Genomic DNA, 17,918 nt, shown 5'->3' with positions numbered 1-17,918 from the left:
TGAGGCCAAACACATAGCCTTCCTTCCGGTCATCATTGATGCCTTGCAAAGCAAAGTCTGCCACAGACAACACATGAGAGTCATTACACCTGGGGGAAAGGAGGAGAGGAGAAGCTTGGGGAACCTGAGTGGGGAGGGTTATACTCCAGCAACTGTGCACCAGGACCAAGAGACCCAGAAAGAGAGAGGACCTCATTCTGCTCCACTGGCTGCCTCAGGAGATAGCAAAGACTGACCAAGGCAGATGGTGATTTCACCCCTAAGTCATGCAAATGAGAACCAAATCAATGACTGACAGACACCTTACCAAATCAGGGGTGGGGCAGAGTTTGTTTCTCTTCCATGTTTCTGATGAATCTCATCTCCAACTCACTGTTTTCCCAACCATCTCCAAAGTGATTACTCAGGAAGTCAAAGCAAGCCATTTCACCTAAGGTCTTGGCAATAAACTCATGAAAAACTGGCCCTTTTCCCCAGGTCCTCATAGAAGCTCAGAAAATTCTCTAGCAAAGGTGGGAAGACCACTTATAGGGTATGAGCTAGAGGAGATGCTTGCTCTGGTTATGATTGGGCCAGCTGAACTCTGAGCTCCACCTCAATCATACAACTAAAATGAATTAAATCCATATGATGTATCAGGGACTAGCCAGTCACTGGGGATGTGGGTATAACAATTCCTATTTATGAGAAGTTTACATTCTAATGGGAAAGACAACAAAGATATATATGTATATTTATATATATAAAGGTGGAGAGAGAGATAGAGATAGACATATAGTTATATATGGAATAAATATAGAGAAAATAAACACAGAGTGGTACATAATGAAGGAAAGCTGAGGAAGAAGTCTTTCCAGACTTGGGGACAATCAGCACCTTATAACAGAGAGAGGAGATGTGGTACCACATGTGAGGGGACATAGGAAAAGTCATCTTGGCTAGATCCCAGAGAGAAGAGGAGTCAAGATGAGCAGTGATAGGTCAAAGGGAAGAGTGATCTGAGAGTGGAGGACAGGGAAGAGTTGAAAGAGAGGGGTGAAAATTGGAAAGGGAGGAAAGACATCAAGAATTTGAGACCTTGAGGAATTTGAGGACTTGAAAAATAAGTCTGAGGTATCATGAGAGTTGGAAGGATGGGAAACTGGATCTGATAGCAGAATGTCCAAGAATCCAATTAAGGAATTCCATTGTTCCCAACTCCCATCTCTTCAGATTCTGGCACAACTTTGGCTGGGTAGGCCATGAATGAAGCATTTCTTATTCTCCATCTCCTCTGAACAGGAAGGTTCAGGTTCTATGTACTATCTAACCCTCAATGTAATAGAGACAGAATGCCATGTCCTCAGCAAGAAAAACTGGAAGGATTGTGCCCACAGGACCCTGCAGAAAACAGTAAGTGTTTATGATGGTCATTCAACACAAGTGTTGAGCACAGATCTCCAGCTTCTACTCACCATTTTCATCACTGTAGTCTCTTCCCACTGCTCATTCTTAGGTTAAAATTGAGAAGCATCTTGTAACCTCCAACATCTTGGCCTGTGTGTTTAATGAAGAAAAGGGACACGGAACTGACTTTTCATTAATTCATCCATTCGTGGAGGATTTATTAAGTTGCTAATTTTAGCAAAGCAATGCATGAAGTATTGGAGATACAAGACAGAAATAAATCATTCTTTTAATTTAAGAAGTTTCAATTCTGTGGTAGGGATGGGAGTGGGGAGGGGACCACATGTCTACATAGATGTGAATGAGACTGTGGAGGTATTCTGTCTCATGGAATCAGATCCTTAACATATTGATGCCTCTGAGAAAGTTGATTTAATAAATGAGGAAATCTATCCCAATTCTAATCATTATCAATCAGTCTGGTAGGAGTCTAAGCTCTAGTTCCAGAGCTATGAGGTACAGTTAGTGAGATCACTTGAATAATCACAGAAAGCTAGCTTAAGACCTACACCCTTGTTTTCCTTGTCTTGGTGACCAAGCCCAGTTTGGTGGAGGTGACTCAAATAAATGGAAAATCCCAATTTATTCTCATACCTCTGGATCAAGCAAGTGACCATCTTATGACCACTCAGTCTCTGGATGCATAGCCTGTGCCATCTCCTCCTACCTAACCCAAGAAGAAGCCCATCCATCTTAAGTCAGCACAGACTTTTCCTGCCTCAACCCAAGTCATCACCCAACTGACATATTGTTTTGCTTATTCCTGCTTATTCTAGTCTATACATCATATGTCAATCAATGAAATTGTTCCATGTTTGAGATGTTGGGTCCTGTAAAAATAGGGCCCTGGAAAGAGAGGGCATCTTAAATAATGAGAAAGATCTGAAGTCCACTCCATTAGAAGAGACCACGGACCTTTTAATAAAGTGCCAGTAGCTCGGAGCTTTGCATCAGTTTCCTTTCTTGTGCAGAGAACAATTTTATTAGCCACACTTTCACTATGGGTCATCTGGACATAGGTCAAAGCTCTGCACCACTAGTAAATACAAAATGTATGAAAGTCAAAATGGAGTTAAAGAAAATATTAATGACTGGTGGAACAAGGAAAAGCCTTTGAAGGGACCACATGAAGTCTTTTTTGAAGGGAAAAATTCTAAAGAGGGAAATTGATGGAATGGTGGATTCTAAGCATGTGATGGCACCCATGCATGAATTTAGGGTCAGAGATGGAGTCAGAAACAGAGTTGGAGTTGGAATCAGAGTCAGGATTAGGGTTAGGGATAGAACAAAATGGAATATCATGTGTGAGGAGCTTCCAGAAGATCTGGTTGGCTGGGATAGAGCCCACAAGGGAACTAAGGTTAGAAAGTCTGGCAAGGGAGATTCAAGTCAGACTGGGAAGAGCTTTAGAGTTTGAATGTAACAGGAAGCCACCACAGCTTCCTGAGTGAGGGAGTGACCTGGTCTGACTGGGACTTTAAGAATATCACTTTGTCAGGTGGATGGAAGATGGGATTGAGGCGAGTTAGAAAACAAGGACGGTGCTGCTGCAACAGTCCAGGTGAGGCCTCATGAGGGTTTGAGCTAAGGTGTCGTCTATGAACAAGATAGAGTCATAGGCTCACAGGATCCTAGACTTAGAGCTGGAAGGCACCTTACAAGATAGTTAGCCTATCTATTCTCCCTTCCCACCAATGACTTGCTCATTATCACCCAAATGATCTTATCAGAACAAAAAGTTTTATAAAATTTGGTAACTAATAGTATCGAAAAGGGGGGGAGTAAGGAGAGGAAGAAAAAATATTTGAGGCTGTCCCTGAGGGACCTAGACCTCACCTGAAAACCTTGGCCTTCTTAGGTAGTGAAAGCTCAGGCCATGCTTAGGTGTCCAGGAACTTCCATCATTAATTGGGTGGACCTATCAATCTATCAAGTTCTCCAGATGTGAACACTTGCTCTTCCATCATGTTCTTGGTCAAATATGACTCTGGGAAATGGAAGACCCTTCTATAGACTTGAACCATGGACTTGGTGAAGTTCTGACCATCAATTAAATAAATTATGCTGGAGACCCAATTTCCCCTCCATGTTCACTGGCATTTGGCCAACTAAGGCCTGAAAGCTTTGCTTGGACAGGATAGAATTTGAGTGGGTGTCTGTTGGTTTTTCTCAGAGAGTTAATGAATAACACTGTTTATCTGAGAACTTAGTTTAAGAACATCAAACACCCCTGAAGACAATGGATTAACCAGTCAGTGTGTGGAGAGGAACTGCCCCTGGAATGGGTATCAAGGAGTTTGCCCATTATGCTCTGTGTGACCCTGGGCAAGGCGTTGACCTTTCTAGGCCTCCTCTAAAATCTCTTCTAGGGCTAGATCTAGAATCAGGTGACAGAGAATCTTCTGGGGACAGATCACGGTTTGATTTCCCAGCTTATTTTTATAGTAGAAACTGGGTCTTCAATCACAACCAGTGATTTCTCTTAAGTAAATTATGTTAAACATGATTTCCCTTTGGCTAAAACAAAATGCCAAAGTTAGTTTTATAAATAAAATTTAATTCTCTAAGATTTTACCAAAATCCATGGGTGGATGGCATCCTTACAAATGTCAACAGCCAAACTAACTGAATAATCAATATTTATAGAATTTTGACAAAGGATCATACAATTTTGGTGGCCAACCAATCAGGTTGCACATTTGTACATAAAGGTGTCATTGATTACTTTATGATTCTCTAACCCATCCATGAGGTCTTTCCCATGTCAGAACTGACAAAGATACAATTAGCCCAAGCCTATCATCTCCTCTTCTGACACTGTTTAACATGTTATTAGATATGATATAGACATATAAAACATTGGAGTTTCTTCCTTTCCAAAATGTCATAAGAAGAAGAAGAATTTATTCGGGTTCTCATTTAGATAACCAGAGCAGATTCCTGCCTTCTCAGGATGGTCCCTAACTGACTGTTTACACAGCTTCTGCAGTAAAACTTGCAGATGTAATTAGAGGGGCATTAGGCTGTTTCACACAGAAAGAGCCTCTCTTCAGATTTATAACTGGAGACACAGACCTTGTGATGAACATTCCACACTTACAGACTTCAAGTAGAGGCTGACAGAACAACTTTTGATCAGAAATAAAGATAAGAAATACTTAATTCTAATTTAAAGAATATCAGATTAGACAATTATGACCTCGTCATTCTGCTACTGCCTTAGCCTTCTTTGGAGCCTCCCTGCCTCTAATCTCACCTCCTTTCAATAGCTACCAAGTTAATATTCTAAAAATACAAGTTTGATCATGTTGCATTTTTGCTTCAGATGTTCTCAGCTCCCTATCCTCTCTAGGATAAAAATCTAAATTCATTTAAAACTTCTTACCCTCCCCCAACCTATTTGCAGACTGATATGCATTAGTCTTCTTTGTATACATTATTCATTAGCTAAATTGACTTTCTAGACACTGGGTGTGCAAATACAAAAATAAACGTCTACAGGTCTTATTGGGGAAGAGAAAACATATAGAGGAGTGACAACCAGGAGGATAGGAGAGTCCCAGGGCAAGTGACTGGCACATGCCCTTTCTAGGAATCATAGTGTATATAGACTGTATTCAGAGCAAGAGGTGGAAAGTAGGGAAATATGCTTGTGGAAGCATAGCAGCAAGATGACCAGAGAGCCCAACAGGGTGGGAGTTGGAAGTCCTGGTGGTCTGCAAAGGAGGTCAAAGGACAGTGGCATAGCAAAGAGATGGTGGGAGAGGTTTAGAACAATCCTTTTGGGTGGATGCATTGACACATTGATAATGATGGACTGGAACAATTATTGCATTGGCATAAGAAGCCTCTATTCATAGGAAAGAGAGAGAGGGAAATCAGTACATTTTGAGAATATGGGTGAATCAGGAGGCCGACTTTGATTTTTGAAAGAATATTTGTTTACAGAATGAAATTTCCTTTGACCTTTGAACCTAGGTATTATCAGGGCAGCAGAGGATCCTGGCCAGAGTATGACCCCACTTGAATTTAGAGATTCTTTGCTAATTACAAACACTAATAAATATGACAGGACAGTAATCAATTAAAATTTGTTAAGCATCTATTATTGGCCTATTCCACATAATCATAATATTCACCTGCTAATATTAATGATACTAATAATTATCATCACTAGAACATATCACCTTCTGACAATGACAAAACACAAATAAAAAGCATGTGAAGAGTAGACTTCCAAGTCAGGAAGACCTGAATCCAAATCCCCCTCCCTGCCCCATGACTTTGTTTTGGTTACCTTGGACAAGTCATTTGAGTTCTCAATATAAAAGACAGTTTTCTGAATGGGTAGAAGAAATTTCTTCAACATGAGTTTCTTATACAAAGTTCTGTTCAAAAAAAGTTCTAATATGGATGGGTGGGGATACCTGGAGAATGAAGATATTTGAGAGTGAGGACCTACCACGGGTTAGGTATCATGCTAGGTGGTAGGAATACAAAACCAAAAATGAAACTTTTCCAGTCCTTAAGAAGTTTGCCTTCAATTAATCCAAATTGCTGAATACCTATCATTCAATTCTGTTCAGCAAGCATAGTCAAGTAGATGTTATGTGTCAGGGGCTGGGAAGGGCAATAAAAGGAAGGAAACAATTCCTGCCCTCACATCCAGTGTTTGAGAGCTGGTTTGTGTGTTTCTCTTTAGACAAGGGACTTTCTGAACCTTGAATTTCCCGACTACCTCCATGGAACAGAGGTCATTTCCTTTGCTAAAGGATACCACAGTTTGGTTGGGAACAGTTCAGGAAGATCATCGATAATCTCAAGTGTTCAGAGGATGGCAATCAGTGTGGTGAAAGGCCCAATTCATGCGAGCATCATCTGAAGGACCTGGGAATGTTGAGTCTGGAGGAGCAAAAGTTCAAGGAGGTCTGCCCACCATCCCAGTCCTTAAGAAAACCTGTATGAGCCAATGAGGTGAGCATTGGGCTCATAGAGTTAAGAGATCTTAAAATAGCCTTTGGATGCTGACAAACTGGCCCCAATAAAAGATTTGTGGGATATAAAGCTGGAGGGAATCAGGAGAATTTAGTCCAGCAAGCCCTCTTCTTGAAGCCATTCTTTAGTGAATGAAGGAATAAACATAAGATTTAGTCTCCAAAACACAATGCTCCTAAACTCCCTTAAATATGGAAGGCTCCTCTCCAGTCTCACCTGTTAAAGGTTTGGCCCTAGTAAAAATTAAGCTGTGTGTGTCCTCTTAATAAAGAACAAACAAATTAAGCCAACTTCTGTTAGCTTTCAGAGTTTGCTCTTAAGAAAGACCAGAGTTAGAGATTAGCCAGCCCCACCGTTGCACAGATATAAATATTGACCTAACTCTGTTATTTCTTAATCTTAACTTTGGAGACTAACACACACTGTCTAATCCTGTTGTGCTTTCTAAGGCCAGACCCCCATACTCTGGCCTTACTCAAATTCATGACGATTGTCAGTATTTTGCCTTGATTAGGATTATACTAGAGACTCCCTGGAAAACATGTGACTAGGGGCCACAGGCTATTTTTTTTAAGCTAGAGTCACCAACTTGAAAGAGGGGTCCATTTTCTATTTCCTTGCTCTTAATAGGATCAGGACTAATGACCCAAACTTTTCTAAACTCTGTTTTGCACCCCCCACACACACTCCTGATATGGACAGTGTCTTCTTTGGAGGTACCTGAGACTAAGGGGGCATGGGTTAATAGGATGATCGGTGCTGATGTTTTGTTGGCCCTGCTGGGGCTTTTTCTCTGGACCTGCATTAATTGGTTAATCTCAAAATAAAATTAAGCTGAAAAGCTAATAAAAGCTAATGCCTTCTAAACCAAGGTGAAAAGGTTTACATCCTGTTGGCAGAAGTTTCTTTTTTCCTTAAACTCATCTCAGATCCTTTCTCCCCACTCCTGCCACTGCTAGTCCACCCCCAGCCCCCTTTTCCCTCCTGCTGCTGTTGACCCCCCCATTTCTTTCCCCTAAAGGCTCCAGTGTTGATGGGGGATGTTACCCTGTCAATAGACTGGATGTCCCCATTTCCCTTTACTCTACTCTCCCCTCTTCCCATCTGTGACTCATTCCTAGATACATAGATTTGGCTAAAGGAAGGTGTTACTTAGAAACTGTGGTCATTAGGAATTAATCATGTCTTTAAGACTTTGGAAATTTATTTATGATACTTAAAGACAATTTATATCAAGTATGTGTTAAATTCCATTTTTAAATATTTATTTTTTGCTCTAAGGCTGAATAAGAAAGAGATTTCTATCATTTTACAAATTCCCATTAATTTACTTCATGAAGGTTTATCCTTTAACACCAATATAACTTATTGCTATTTTTTAAAAAAGGAGATTCTTTGAAAAAGAAATGTTTAGTTAAAAAAAACAAACTTTAGTAAAAATCTTTTTATCATTTGTAGAATGCCTCTAGATTTTCATCCATAAGCTAATTTATAATAATAATTTGACATTTATAACGACTAAAATGCTCTTTTTGTTTAGAGGGATTCTGAGAGTATGTTTCTGCCTATCTGAACGATGGATCACTGAACGTGTTTTGCTGTGGACAATTTTTTTTTTTAAAAATCTGTCCAACCCAAGTCTTTTGTTGTTTGTTTTTAATCATCTAAAAGCAAGATCATTGTGCAATGTCAACAAGATAAATGCTGATTTTTCTGTGGTAATCTCTTTTTTGTTCCCATCTCTTGTTGGTACCCAAAACCACGTTTTTGATCCTTATAAGCTGAACTCACCTGAAGCTCTGATTATTGGAACTTGCCATTTAAAACCTTATGGGACTATCAACTGATATTATTCTGAGTCTAAGTCTAGGCATGATCATCAAGGAATGCTACTAAGCCAGAGATCCATGATGCCAGCAACTGTGGCATTGGACCTGCTGCCAGTACAGGTGGGGTTCACATGGATTCAAATGACTGGGATAATGACAGTCAGAGAGAAGTGACTAGTTTCCCTAACATGGCATTTACAATGTCCCATCTGGTTCCATGCAGTTAGCATCTACAGAACCTTTGCCTGGAATTGATATCAAAATAAGAGAACACTTTCGCATAAGGGAAGTCTTTTGTGGCAAATTTCACTGATCAGTTTGAAAAATATCAAATCCTTACCTTAGAGGCTAACACTGAAGCACATCTGAATCACTATGAGAATTGTCTTTTGTTTGCTTCAAGCTGTCCCCCCCACCCCCATCAAGTCCTCACATCCCTGCATCTTCTTTCATTGGTGTCACTTTGACCAAGAGAAGGGAATAATAAAATATCAAGTTTTGTCCACTTCTCTCTAATAGCAACTAAATCCCCACATTGTATCAGCAGACATAGGATGACCCTGACATCCTAAAGGCAAGTATGTATTATGGTAATCTGTGATGTAGCTGATGTGGTCAAATTATCGAGTCAGGAGGAGACCCTTCTCTTTCTCCCATGGAACCTCTAACAGTTGTGACATGAGGCAGACATCTATAAGGAAACAACAAATATACACTGCGGCATCTTTATGGAAGCCTATTTCATTGACTTCTGCCAATAATTTTATGGTCCTTTGTTTAGTTCCTATAAATATGGGTCCCAAGATCTCTCTTTAGGGCCCGGTTCCTAGCCAGACCCCCATGCATATATAAAAGCCACAAAAATATAGAGAATGATAAATAGATATGGTAATCTAGCTCTGTTCTTTCTTAAGACCAAACTCTGAAGGCTAAACAAGTTGGCCTGATTCCATTTGTTCCTTATTTAGTCAAACTCTGGAGGTTAACACACACAGTTTAATTTGTATTAGAGCCAAACTCTTATGTTTGTCAATGCTTACTGTAAACAAAGAATAATGCTTCTGAACACTCTCTCTTTAACTTTGGTAGGCTCCCATCCAATCTGACCTGTTAAAGGTGGTGACCAGAACAAAGCAGTTTTAATCCCCTAGATTTCTGCAAAGCAGGGTGACCAGTTGGGCTGGTTCTCCCACCTACCATTATTCCCTCCCTTTATGCTCTCCACCATGGGTCACTAGAAGGCCCAGGATTGATGATCTTACACATAATAACTTCTCTGGGGCAGCTAGGTGGCACAGCCGACAAAGCACTGTCCCTGGAGTCAGGAGAACCTGAGTTCAAATCAGACCTCAGACACTTAATAATTGCCAGCTGTGTGGGCTTGGGCAAGCCTCTTAGCACCATTGCCTTAAAAATAAAAAATAAAAAACCATAATAACTTCTCTTCACTCACACAACCACCACCCTTACACAATAGAGCCTCATTACTGACTACCTGGACTACCAGAGTGACCTTCTAATTGGTCTTCCTGCCTCTGGTCTCTTCTCTCTATAATCCAGCCACCTAGCTACTTTATTGATACTTTGACCCCTTCCCTTAAGAGAAACCAGGGGATCCTTTTTACTTTTTTTTTTTTGAGGCAATCAAAAATGACTTGTATAGTAATTACCTGAGGCAGGATTTGAACTCAGGTTCTTCTGATTTCAAGACTGGTAGTCTTAACTATTGGGCCACTTTGCTGCTTCTCTCCCTATTTTTATTTATATTTTTTGCAAGGCAAGGGGGTTAAGTGACTTGCCCAAGGTCACACAGTTAGGCAATTATGTGACTAGGACCGGATTTGAACTCAGGTCCTCCTGACTCCAAGGCTGGTGCTCCATCCACTGTGCCACCTAGCTGCCCCCTCCCTGTTACTCCAAAGGTCAAATTCTTTGGTTGGACTTAGAGAACCCTTCACAACCTAGCCCCAATTGCCCTGGATCCCTCTCAGTTTTTCTACGTCCCCTCTAAGATGGAAGAGGTGAAGTGGAACCCCAACCTCCTGGCCGAATATGTAGAACATAGATTCCTAGAAGATGAGTTCTCATCCCACCTCTCATTCTGATTACCAATGTGGCATTGGGCAAGTCACTTAACTATTCTGGACCTCAGTTTCCTCCTCTGATAAATAGGGATGGAGGAAAGTGGAGTAGATAATCTCCCCTAGCTCTCAGCAGTAAGACAATTGGTTCATGAGTTGTACCTGGCACATAGTAGGTCCTTAAGGAATGATTGATGATTGACTGACTGATCAAGGGGAGAAAGAAATAAGGTCCCTTCCTTTAACCAACATTAGAATAACAGGGGGAAAAATGCAGATCCTGGAGTGATCATTTAACAGATTTTTTTTTCTTTCCTCTCTTAGAAAAGGAAAAAAAAAAAGCCATGCCCACATGGTTTCTTTTGAGATTCTGATAGAATTGCATCAGAGAACCTAAATTCAAATTTTACTCAAGCTATTTATTCTGTGTGTTTTGGAGAAAGTGATTTTAACTTTCCCATACCTCAGTTTTCCCAACTGTAAAATCTGTTGATCTTTGAGGACCCCTATAGCTTAAGATCTAGAATCTTTGAACCTAAGGATTGATTCCAGGACATTGGCCAATCTAGATTAGAGAGAGGAGATACCATGTTTTAGCACCTCCTGGAGTCATGTCTTTGCAAGGCTGGACTTGACTTTTTTTGCTTAGGGATATGATAACTAAAAAGACAATTAAATCCTAAACAGACCTATAACTAAGGTGAAGTTAGCACAAGCCTCTGACATGCAGTGGGGACACATGCTTCCTTCACAACTAATATCTGGTCAATAAAATAATCCTGGAGAGAGAATACAGTAATAATAACAAGGACCCTCCTCTCAGAAGCTTTGTTTATTCAGGTAGTTTTCTTAACAGGAAGCCACAAGGTTGGCAATAGCACCTCTCAAATCACATTTCTTTTGGCTGTGACAGATCACCCCAGAAGGCAGAGCTTACAATGACTACCATCTAGTGTTTATTGAGTGTTATGTCAGGGCACTGGGATCATTGATCAGGATGTGGGGCCTGCTCGTCCATCCAATGTGACCATTCTTCCCTCCCCTTCTGTCTTGCAAGGTGTGGGAAGGAAGGAGGATTTGAAGAATTCCTCTTTTCTCTGAGCTAGGAGAAATACCAAAGAAAGGGCATTTCCTCTCTGAACTCCCACCCAATTCCCTAGCTTTGACATAATGGTGGCCCTGTTTCCTATCCTCTCTGCTATGGTTGTAAAGATAGGAGCCTTGTCAGGTAATGGCTGGATTCAGAATTGGGAACAAAGTTAGACCTTAAAATACCTGATCCTTCCCGGACATATAGGGATTGCTGGGGCAGCAAGGCCAGGGCCTGCGGCAGCAGGTCCTACAGGGGGGCCATGCTCCCCAGAGGCAGATTCAAAGGAGCCCACCCCAACAATGGAATGCCTAAGATCATGAAGGGGTGGATGTTTCACAAGGGGTTTTGCAGGGAGTACAAGGGGTGCAAGAGGGACAGCAGGTCCGGCAGCCTCAGCGGGTTCAGCAGCCGCTGCGGGTCCGGCAGCCACGGCGGGTCCGGCATCCACAGCGCTAGGTCCTGCTCCATAAGGTAGGGGTGCAGAAACCACAGGCTGGAAAACAGAGGTAGGCTGTCATGGCACTGGTCCAGGACTCCCTCCATGTGGGGGGCATCAGATATGTGGGGCAGGGACCAGGATGACTCCTCCCTCACCCATCACATGTTGATGAGAGTGATTAAAATAAGTCCAGAGGGTAGCTTGGGCCAGTGGAATCAAGGTCATAAGCAAGTAGAAAATGAATCTCCAGGGAGCCTCCCCCAACTGATGAGACATAGGATAGAATGTGAACTGCCTCTCCTTCCTCCCTCTCCTCCCAAGGCAAATGCAATGTCAATTTTGTCTTTGTATTCTCAGCTCTAGCCCATCATTGGTGCCTAATAAATGCATGTTGATTGGTATACAAGATATGGCCCAACCTCAGTGCCCAGGTTACCTGCAACCCCTCCCATATGAGCAACTTCCCATCACTCCTGAGAACCCCAAAGCATGGAGTAAAGTCTATGCCCTCTTGGTTCTGCCCTCAGATAACGCAGATCCCTAATAATGATAGTCCTGACAAGGTGTTCTAGACACCCCACTGGACTGATGTTCACAATGAACCCCTGAGGTATGGGGGCCTCTCCATTTCATAGAGGAGACCACAGGCCCAGAAATAGGAAATGATTTCTTCATGGTCATCCATAGTCTGAAATAACAGAGCAGAAATTTGAACCCAACTCTAGAGCCTTTTCCATTTCCTCAATATTGGGTCACTGCTTCTTCTTCTTCTTCTTCTTCTTCTTCTTCTTCTTCTTCTTCTTCTTCTTCTCCTTCTTCTCTTTCTCCTTTCTCCTTTCTCCTTCTCCTCCTCCTCCTCCTCCTCCTTCTCCTCCTCCTCCTCCTCCTTCTTCTTCTTCTACTTCTTCTTCTTCTACTTCTTCTTCTTCTTCTTCTTCTTCTTCTTCTTCTTCTTCTTCTTCTTCTTCTTCTTCTTCTTCTGGCTTTTGCAAGGCATCGGTGTTAAGTAACTTGCCCAAGGCCACACAGCTAGGTCATTATTAAGTGTCTGAGGCCAGATTTGAACTCAGGTCCTCCTGACTCCAGGGTCGCTATTCTATCCACTGCACCACCTAGATAGCTTCCCAGGTAGCTTCTTGTCACTGAATCATCACCTGAGAATGCCCCCTGGCAACTTCCTTTTCGGAGATCTTCTCTATTATGCCTATTGGCCAAGAACCCACTCAACAGGAAGCTTCAAACGCCTCAACCACCAGCACAGCTCTGGGAAATGGACCTCCAAATGACACCTGGAAATACCACCTGGGGTTCCTTTCTGGGTCAACAATGGTGAGTCCAACAGGAACTGGCTTGGGTTAACAGAGTCATTACTTTATTTGAGCTCCACGGTAACCAAACCCAAGAGAGAGACAGTGTGGTGTAATGAATGGATGATCAGGAAGGTCTGGTTGTGGGCACGTCACTTAAGCTTCTGGGTACTCTAGACTAAAAACTAAACCCATCATTTCAGAAGAGGCAGCTACATGACCCAGTGGATAGACTAGTAGACTTGGAGTCAGGTGACCCCAAGTTTGAATCTTGGCCACAGGCACTTAATCCCCAGGTAACCCTGAACAAGTCATTTCTCCTTGTTCTCTCCAAAAACAACACACCCAGCACTAAAATTTCCAAATGAGAAAGCCTGTGACTTCACGGTGGGAGAAAGATAAGTCAGTCACGAAGAGTCACCCCAAAGGAAAGGAGTGTGTCTGGACCAGCCTGAACATGAGCGCATGGATAGGTGTGGCTTCCCCTGCCCATTTCCCAGATCCTCCCAGAGGAGACGTTAATGGTACCATATCCTCATCATCACCACAGGAGAATCTGAAGATGACTCTCAACACTACAAGAAAGGATAAAGTTAAAGTCCATACCGCATTGGCGAAGACAGTACAGGAAGCAGCAACATCTTCCCCACCAACTTTCTCCGTCAGTGTTGCCTTACAGAAGCCATACTGTTTTCCAAAAGAAGAGAAAGAATGTCACTAGTGAAAGGAAGTTGGTCTCACCTTCAGCCTCCTTTGGACTTCTCCCCAATTGCAAACCCAAGTGGAGACCCAAAGGCTCATCCAATTTGCCAACATCAATGATGTTTTCTTGTTTTCTGAGTTACTCTTTCCTATCTCCATGAGCCTTAGGTCATCTGGGATGGAGATGGCCTCCCAGATGGATGGGTTTTAGCAGGAACATCCTGCGATTTTTATCTCTAGAGTTGAAAAGGAGGTTGATCCAACCTCCTCTAACAGAGCAGGCAGAGTGAGACCCAGGGTTCAAGTGGCTAGCCACTAGGTCACCATGGGATTTGCTGGAGGTGGAAGGAATCTCAAAGGTCAGCCAGTCCACACCCCACATTTCAAAATTGAGAAAGTTGAGACTCAGAGGAGCACAGGTCCAAGTGTCAGAGGCCCAAGTCCTCTGACTTCAAAAGCAATGAGGGTTCTTGTACTCAGAGTGAAGGACCCCAAGGATCATCTAGTCCAGCCATCACTGAACAAGAATACCCTCTGAAATGCCAAGTTGGATTGGCTTTCCCCTCACAGGAGGTCCTCAAAGACTTGACTAGATGACCACTGAGGCCCCTTCCCACCTTGGGACTCTGGGATCCAGTGGTTGAGAACTGGTTTCTAAGAACCAGCCTGGCAAAGGGACTCTTCTGGAGGTTGGCTGCTGGAGGATATTTGAGGAAGGAATGTGGAAAACAAAGTGCGACATCCCAGGTCTTATAAGTGCTGAAGCCTGGCAGGGTACATCACTGACACCATGCTTCCTCAGGGCCTAGGGATGTCAGGCCCCTGGACTTTCTTTACCTGGTCTGGCAGGAAGTTGCAGGCTGCTGGGTCAGCCACATCTTTAGATGCACAGTCAGTGGGCCCAATCACAAACTCTGCATAGACAGAAGACTGGAGCGGCTGAAGACAACAATAGAGAGAAATGAAAACACCCATGAGGTCATCACAGAAGCTTCCAGAACCATTGTGCTCTTTCTCTGATGACCTGGAGAGGCAGCTGGCTCAAACAGCATCCTCTCCATTGAATCCAACTGAGGCCCTGAGCAGCAAAGTAACCCCAAGTTCAGAACGCTTTCCACTACCCAATAGACAAAAGTAGAAAAGGGGAAGTCAGGGTATCTGGGAGGAGTCTGAAACCAGCCCTCTCCTTTGTTCAGAGCTGTGCCTGAAGATCAGTCATTCCATAACCTGATTTCACAGACTCCTAGGGAGGGAAAAATGCCTGGGTATCACATCTTTCTTTGAAGAGTTGAGGTGATCAGGACTTGTCCAGGGTTAACTAGTCTGAGACTTGCCCTAGTATCCAGGGTATGTTCACTGTGTTGAGAGATGGGACAGCAATGGGGGGAAAACCAACAGCGATGGACAGCCAGAGATGGGAGGGCAGAAGAGAAGAAGGGGAGGGGAGGGGAGGGGAGAGGGGGAGGGGAGGGGAGAGGGAGGAGGGGAGGGATGGAAAGAGTTGGGGAGAGGGGAGGAGGGGAGGAAGGGAGAGGGGGTGAGGTAGGGACAAGGGAGGGGACAAAAGGGGAGGGGATTCATATATACACACACACACACACACACACACACACATATATATATATATATATATATATATATATATATATATATATATATATATATATAAATATAGTCACCTTCCAATACCCAGCTTGGCATGCTTGCTTGCTATCGCAGCACTTAACATAAAGTAGGCACTTAATAAATGTACATTACATTGCCTTGCATGCTCTGGATCCTTGTGGCTCTGTCTAGCAAGAGTCTTTTTCTCTTTCACTGAAGCTGCTGTCCCTCTACCAGCTCCCACCCGAGTCGCCCCTCCCGTCCCCTCTTCATTGCCCTCATCCCTCAGAGCTGCTATAAATATGCACCCTAGATGTATATGCTATATCATGAGACATTACTGTATTACAGCAGAGTCATTACTTCGAACGCTTGATATAATTGATATTTACAGACTGTATCCTGCATAATACAGAAATATTACATCATACAACTAGATTGTATTATGTGAACTTTGATATAACTATAACTATATAGGAATGTGTCTCTATCATTGTAACCAGAAGGTGCCAATGTTCACAAAGATTTGACCAAAACCTGTTTCGCCCTCCAGAGCCTATCCAAGGAGTCTTACCGCAAGCTGAGCCCTAGAGATCTCCAGAAGCTTGAAATAGTTGCTGTGGTTCTGGCCATTGAAGGCAGCCAGGGCCACGTCCACAGTGTGGACCACCTTGGTGTCATTCAAGGGCACCAGCAGGGCACAGTTCGGGCAGATCTTCCGCACATCTTCTGCTGAGTCTAGCCAAAAAGAAAAAAAGTTGAATTTCATGGCCGGTCATCCCTTTGATCCTCTCTTCCACTGACTAGTTAGTCCTGGAATAGAGGAATAAACTCCCCAGGGGGCTTACGGCATCTCTCATGCTCCTTGTTATAGATTAGAGATGCTTGGGTTCCTCCCTTTCTCCACCTTTGCATGTCCTTCCCTTAAAACTTATTTCATAGAGCACCGGCCCTGGAGTCAGGAGTACCTGAGTTCAAATCTGGCCTCAGACACTTAATAATTGCCTAGATGTGTGACCTTGGACAAGTCAATTAACCCCATTGCCTTAAATAAATTGTAAAAAAAATTTTTAAAGACTCAGATCTAGCAGAACTTCCTACATCAAGCCTGTCCTGACTCCACCAATTGCTTGATCCTCCTTTCCCCAACTATTTATATTTCCTTTTTTATTCTGTGTGTGGATAAACATGCACATCTCATATCCCCTAAAGACAAAGCCTGTTTTTGTCTTTATCTCTCCAGCACTTAGGACAGAGACTGCACCTAGTAGACAACAGTTGTCATTGGGCCTGTCTGCCAGATTGTACTAAGTTAACATTTCAGATCAGCTTTTTGAGATCCAAAAATTAAAGCCATGTGTTGCAAGGCTTCATAGGAGAAGTGCCCTTTTATGCCAGCTGTGCCCCAAGACTGATGGCTTCGAACAAGTGTTGCATCTTAATTCACTCATTTGTGAAATGGAACCAATCATTTTGGAGAAGATTCTGCAATCCCATCACAACTCGATGATTTAATAAGAAGTCATTTCAACTTTTCACGAGCTGGTGTCAGAGCTGGAGGCTCTATTCTAGCCAGTCACATAATGAAAAGATTTTTCAAAGTCTTTGAAAACGAAAATCGCATAAAATTAAAAATTATTGTTTGATTTGGGCATTTCCTCTTTCTTCTCCTACTTATGAATGTTATTCAGTCTTAGTCAAAGTTTGAAAATCCTCAATTCCAAGAAATTTAAGTGTGGAAAGACCCTCATTTCAGGACCCGTTCCTCAGAGTTATAAAAAGGATGAAAGTAGTATTCATTAATATGAAGCAATTCTGACCCCGTTCTCCATCACTGGTCTCTAGAACCTACCTGGACTGGACTCACATTTGGCATTCAATACCACAAACTGGTTGTCCTGTTTCAGTACACTGATATCACAGTCTCCTTCCACAGCCTAGGAAAGATAAGATAAGTCAGACCCTCATGTGGAGCTCAAGCAGAGGAGCTAGGATGACAGCCAAAAGGCAGCCAGCTACCTTGGGCCAGCTGACTGTTGAGCACATGAAGCAATCCTGGGAGTCAGGAAATGCAGAAAAACTCGGGGTCACACCTCTGCTGTGAGCTCAGTGGCTTTCAGAGCCGACCAAGTTTTCAAGTCAATAGTTGGAGCCATTGCCCTCTCTTCTCTTCCCTCGCTCTTCAGAATGGCAGGTTTCCTCACCATTCTCTGCCTCACTGAAACCTTAACGAACTTCAAAGCATGATTCCTGATTCCGTGCCAATAAACAGGCCTTTCCTGAACCAGCCCACCCTCCCTTTGGGTCTTCTTTGTACTCAGTTGGGCCTCTGTTACAGTCCTCTCCAATTGATGGCAAGCTCCTTGAGGACAAGGACTGTTTAGTTTCTGTGTTTGCATCTGGTTGGTACTGAGTAGATGC

The 17,918-nt window shown here is 42.8% G+C and overlaps 1 protein-coding gene across 1 annotated transcript in view; it reads right to left on the bottom strand.

The window, feature by feature from the left end:
• Positions 1–11,165: 11,165 nt before the first annotated feature.
• Positions 11,166–17,918, bottom strand: part of AHSG (alpha 2-HS glycoprotein) — a 13,047-nt gene continuing 6,294 nt past the window's right edge. Inside the window, exons 4-7 of the mRNA XM_074190753.1 lie at positions 16,072–16,235; positions 14,730–14,831; positions 13,797–13,877; positions 11,166–11,937 (exon numbers count right to left, since the gene is read on the bottom strand). Of these exons, the coding sequence (XP_074046854.1) occupies positions 11,611–11,937; positions 13,797–13,877; positions 14,730–14,831; positions 16,072–16,235 (674 nt within the window). The 3' untranslated portion in view covers positions 11,166–11,610. The remainder of the gene's footprint in view (positions 11,938–13,796; positions 13,878–14,729; positions 14,832–16,071; positions 16,236–17,918) is intronic.

Source organism: Macrotis lagotis, chromosome 6 (genome assembly GCF_037893015.1).
Source record: "Macrotis lagotis isolate mMagLag1 chromosome 6, bilby.v1.9.chrom.fasta, whole genome shotgun sequence".
NCBI lineage: Eukaryota > Metazoa > Chordata > Mammalia > Peramelemorphia > Peramelidae > Macrotis > Macrotis lagotis.
The sequence above is the reverse complement of the archived record's forward strand: the minus strand, read 5'-3'. Positions and strand labels throughout refer to the sequence as shown.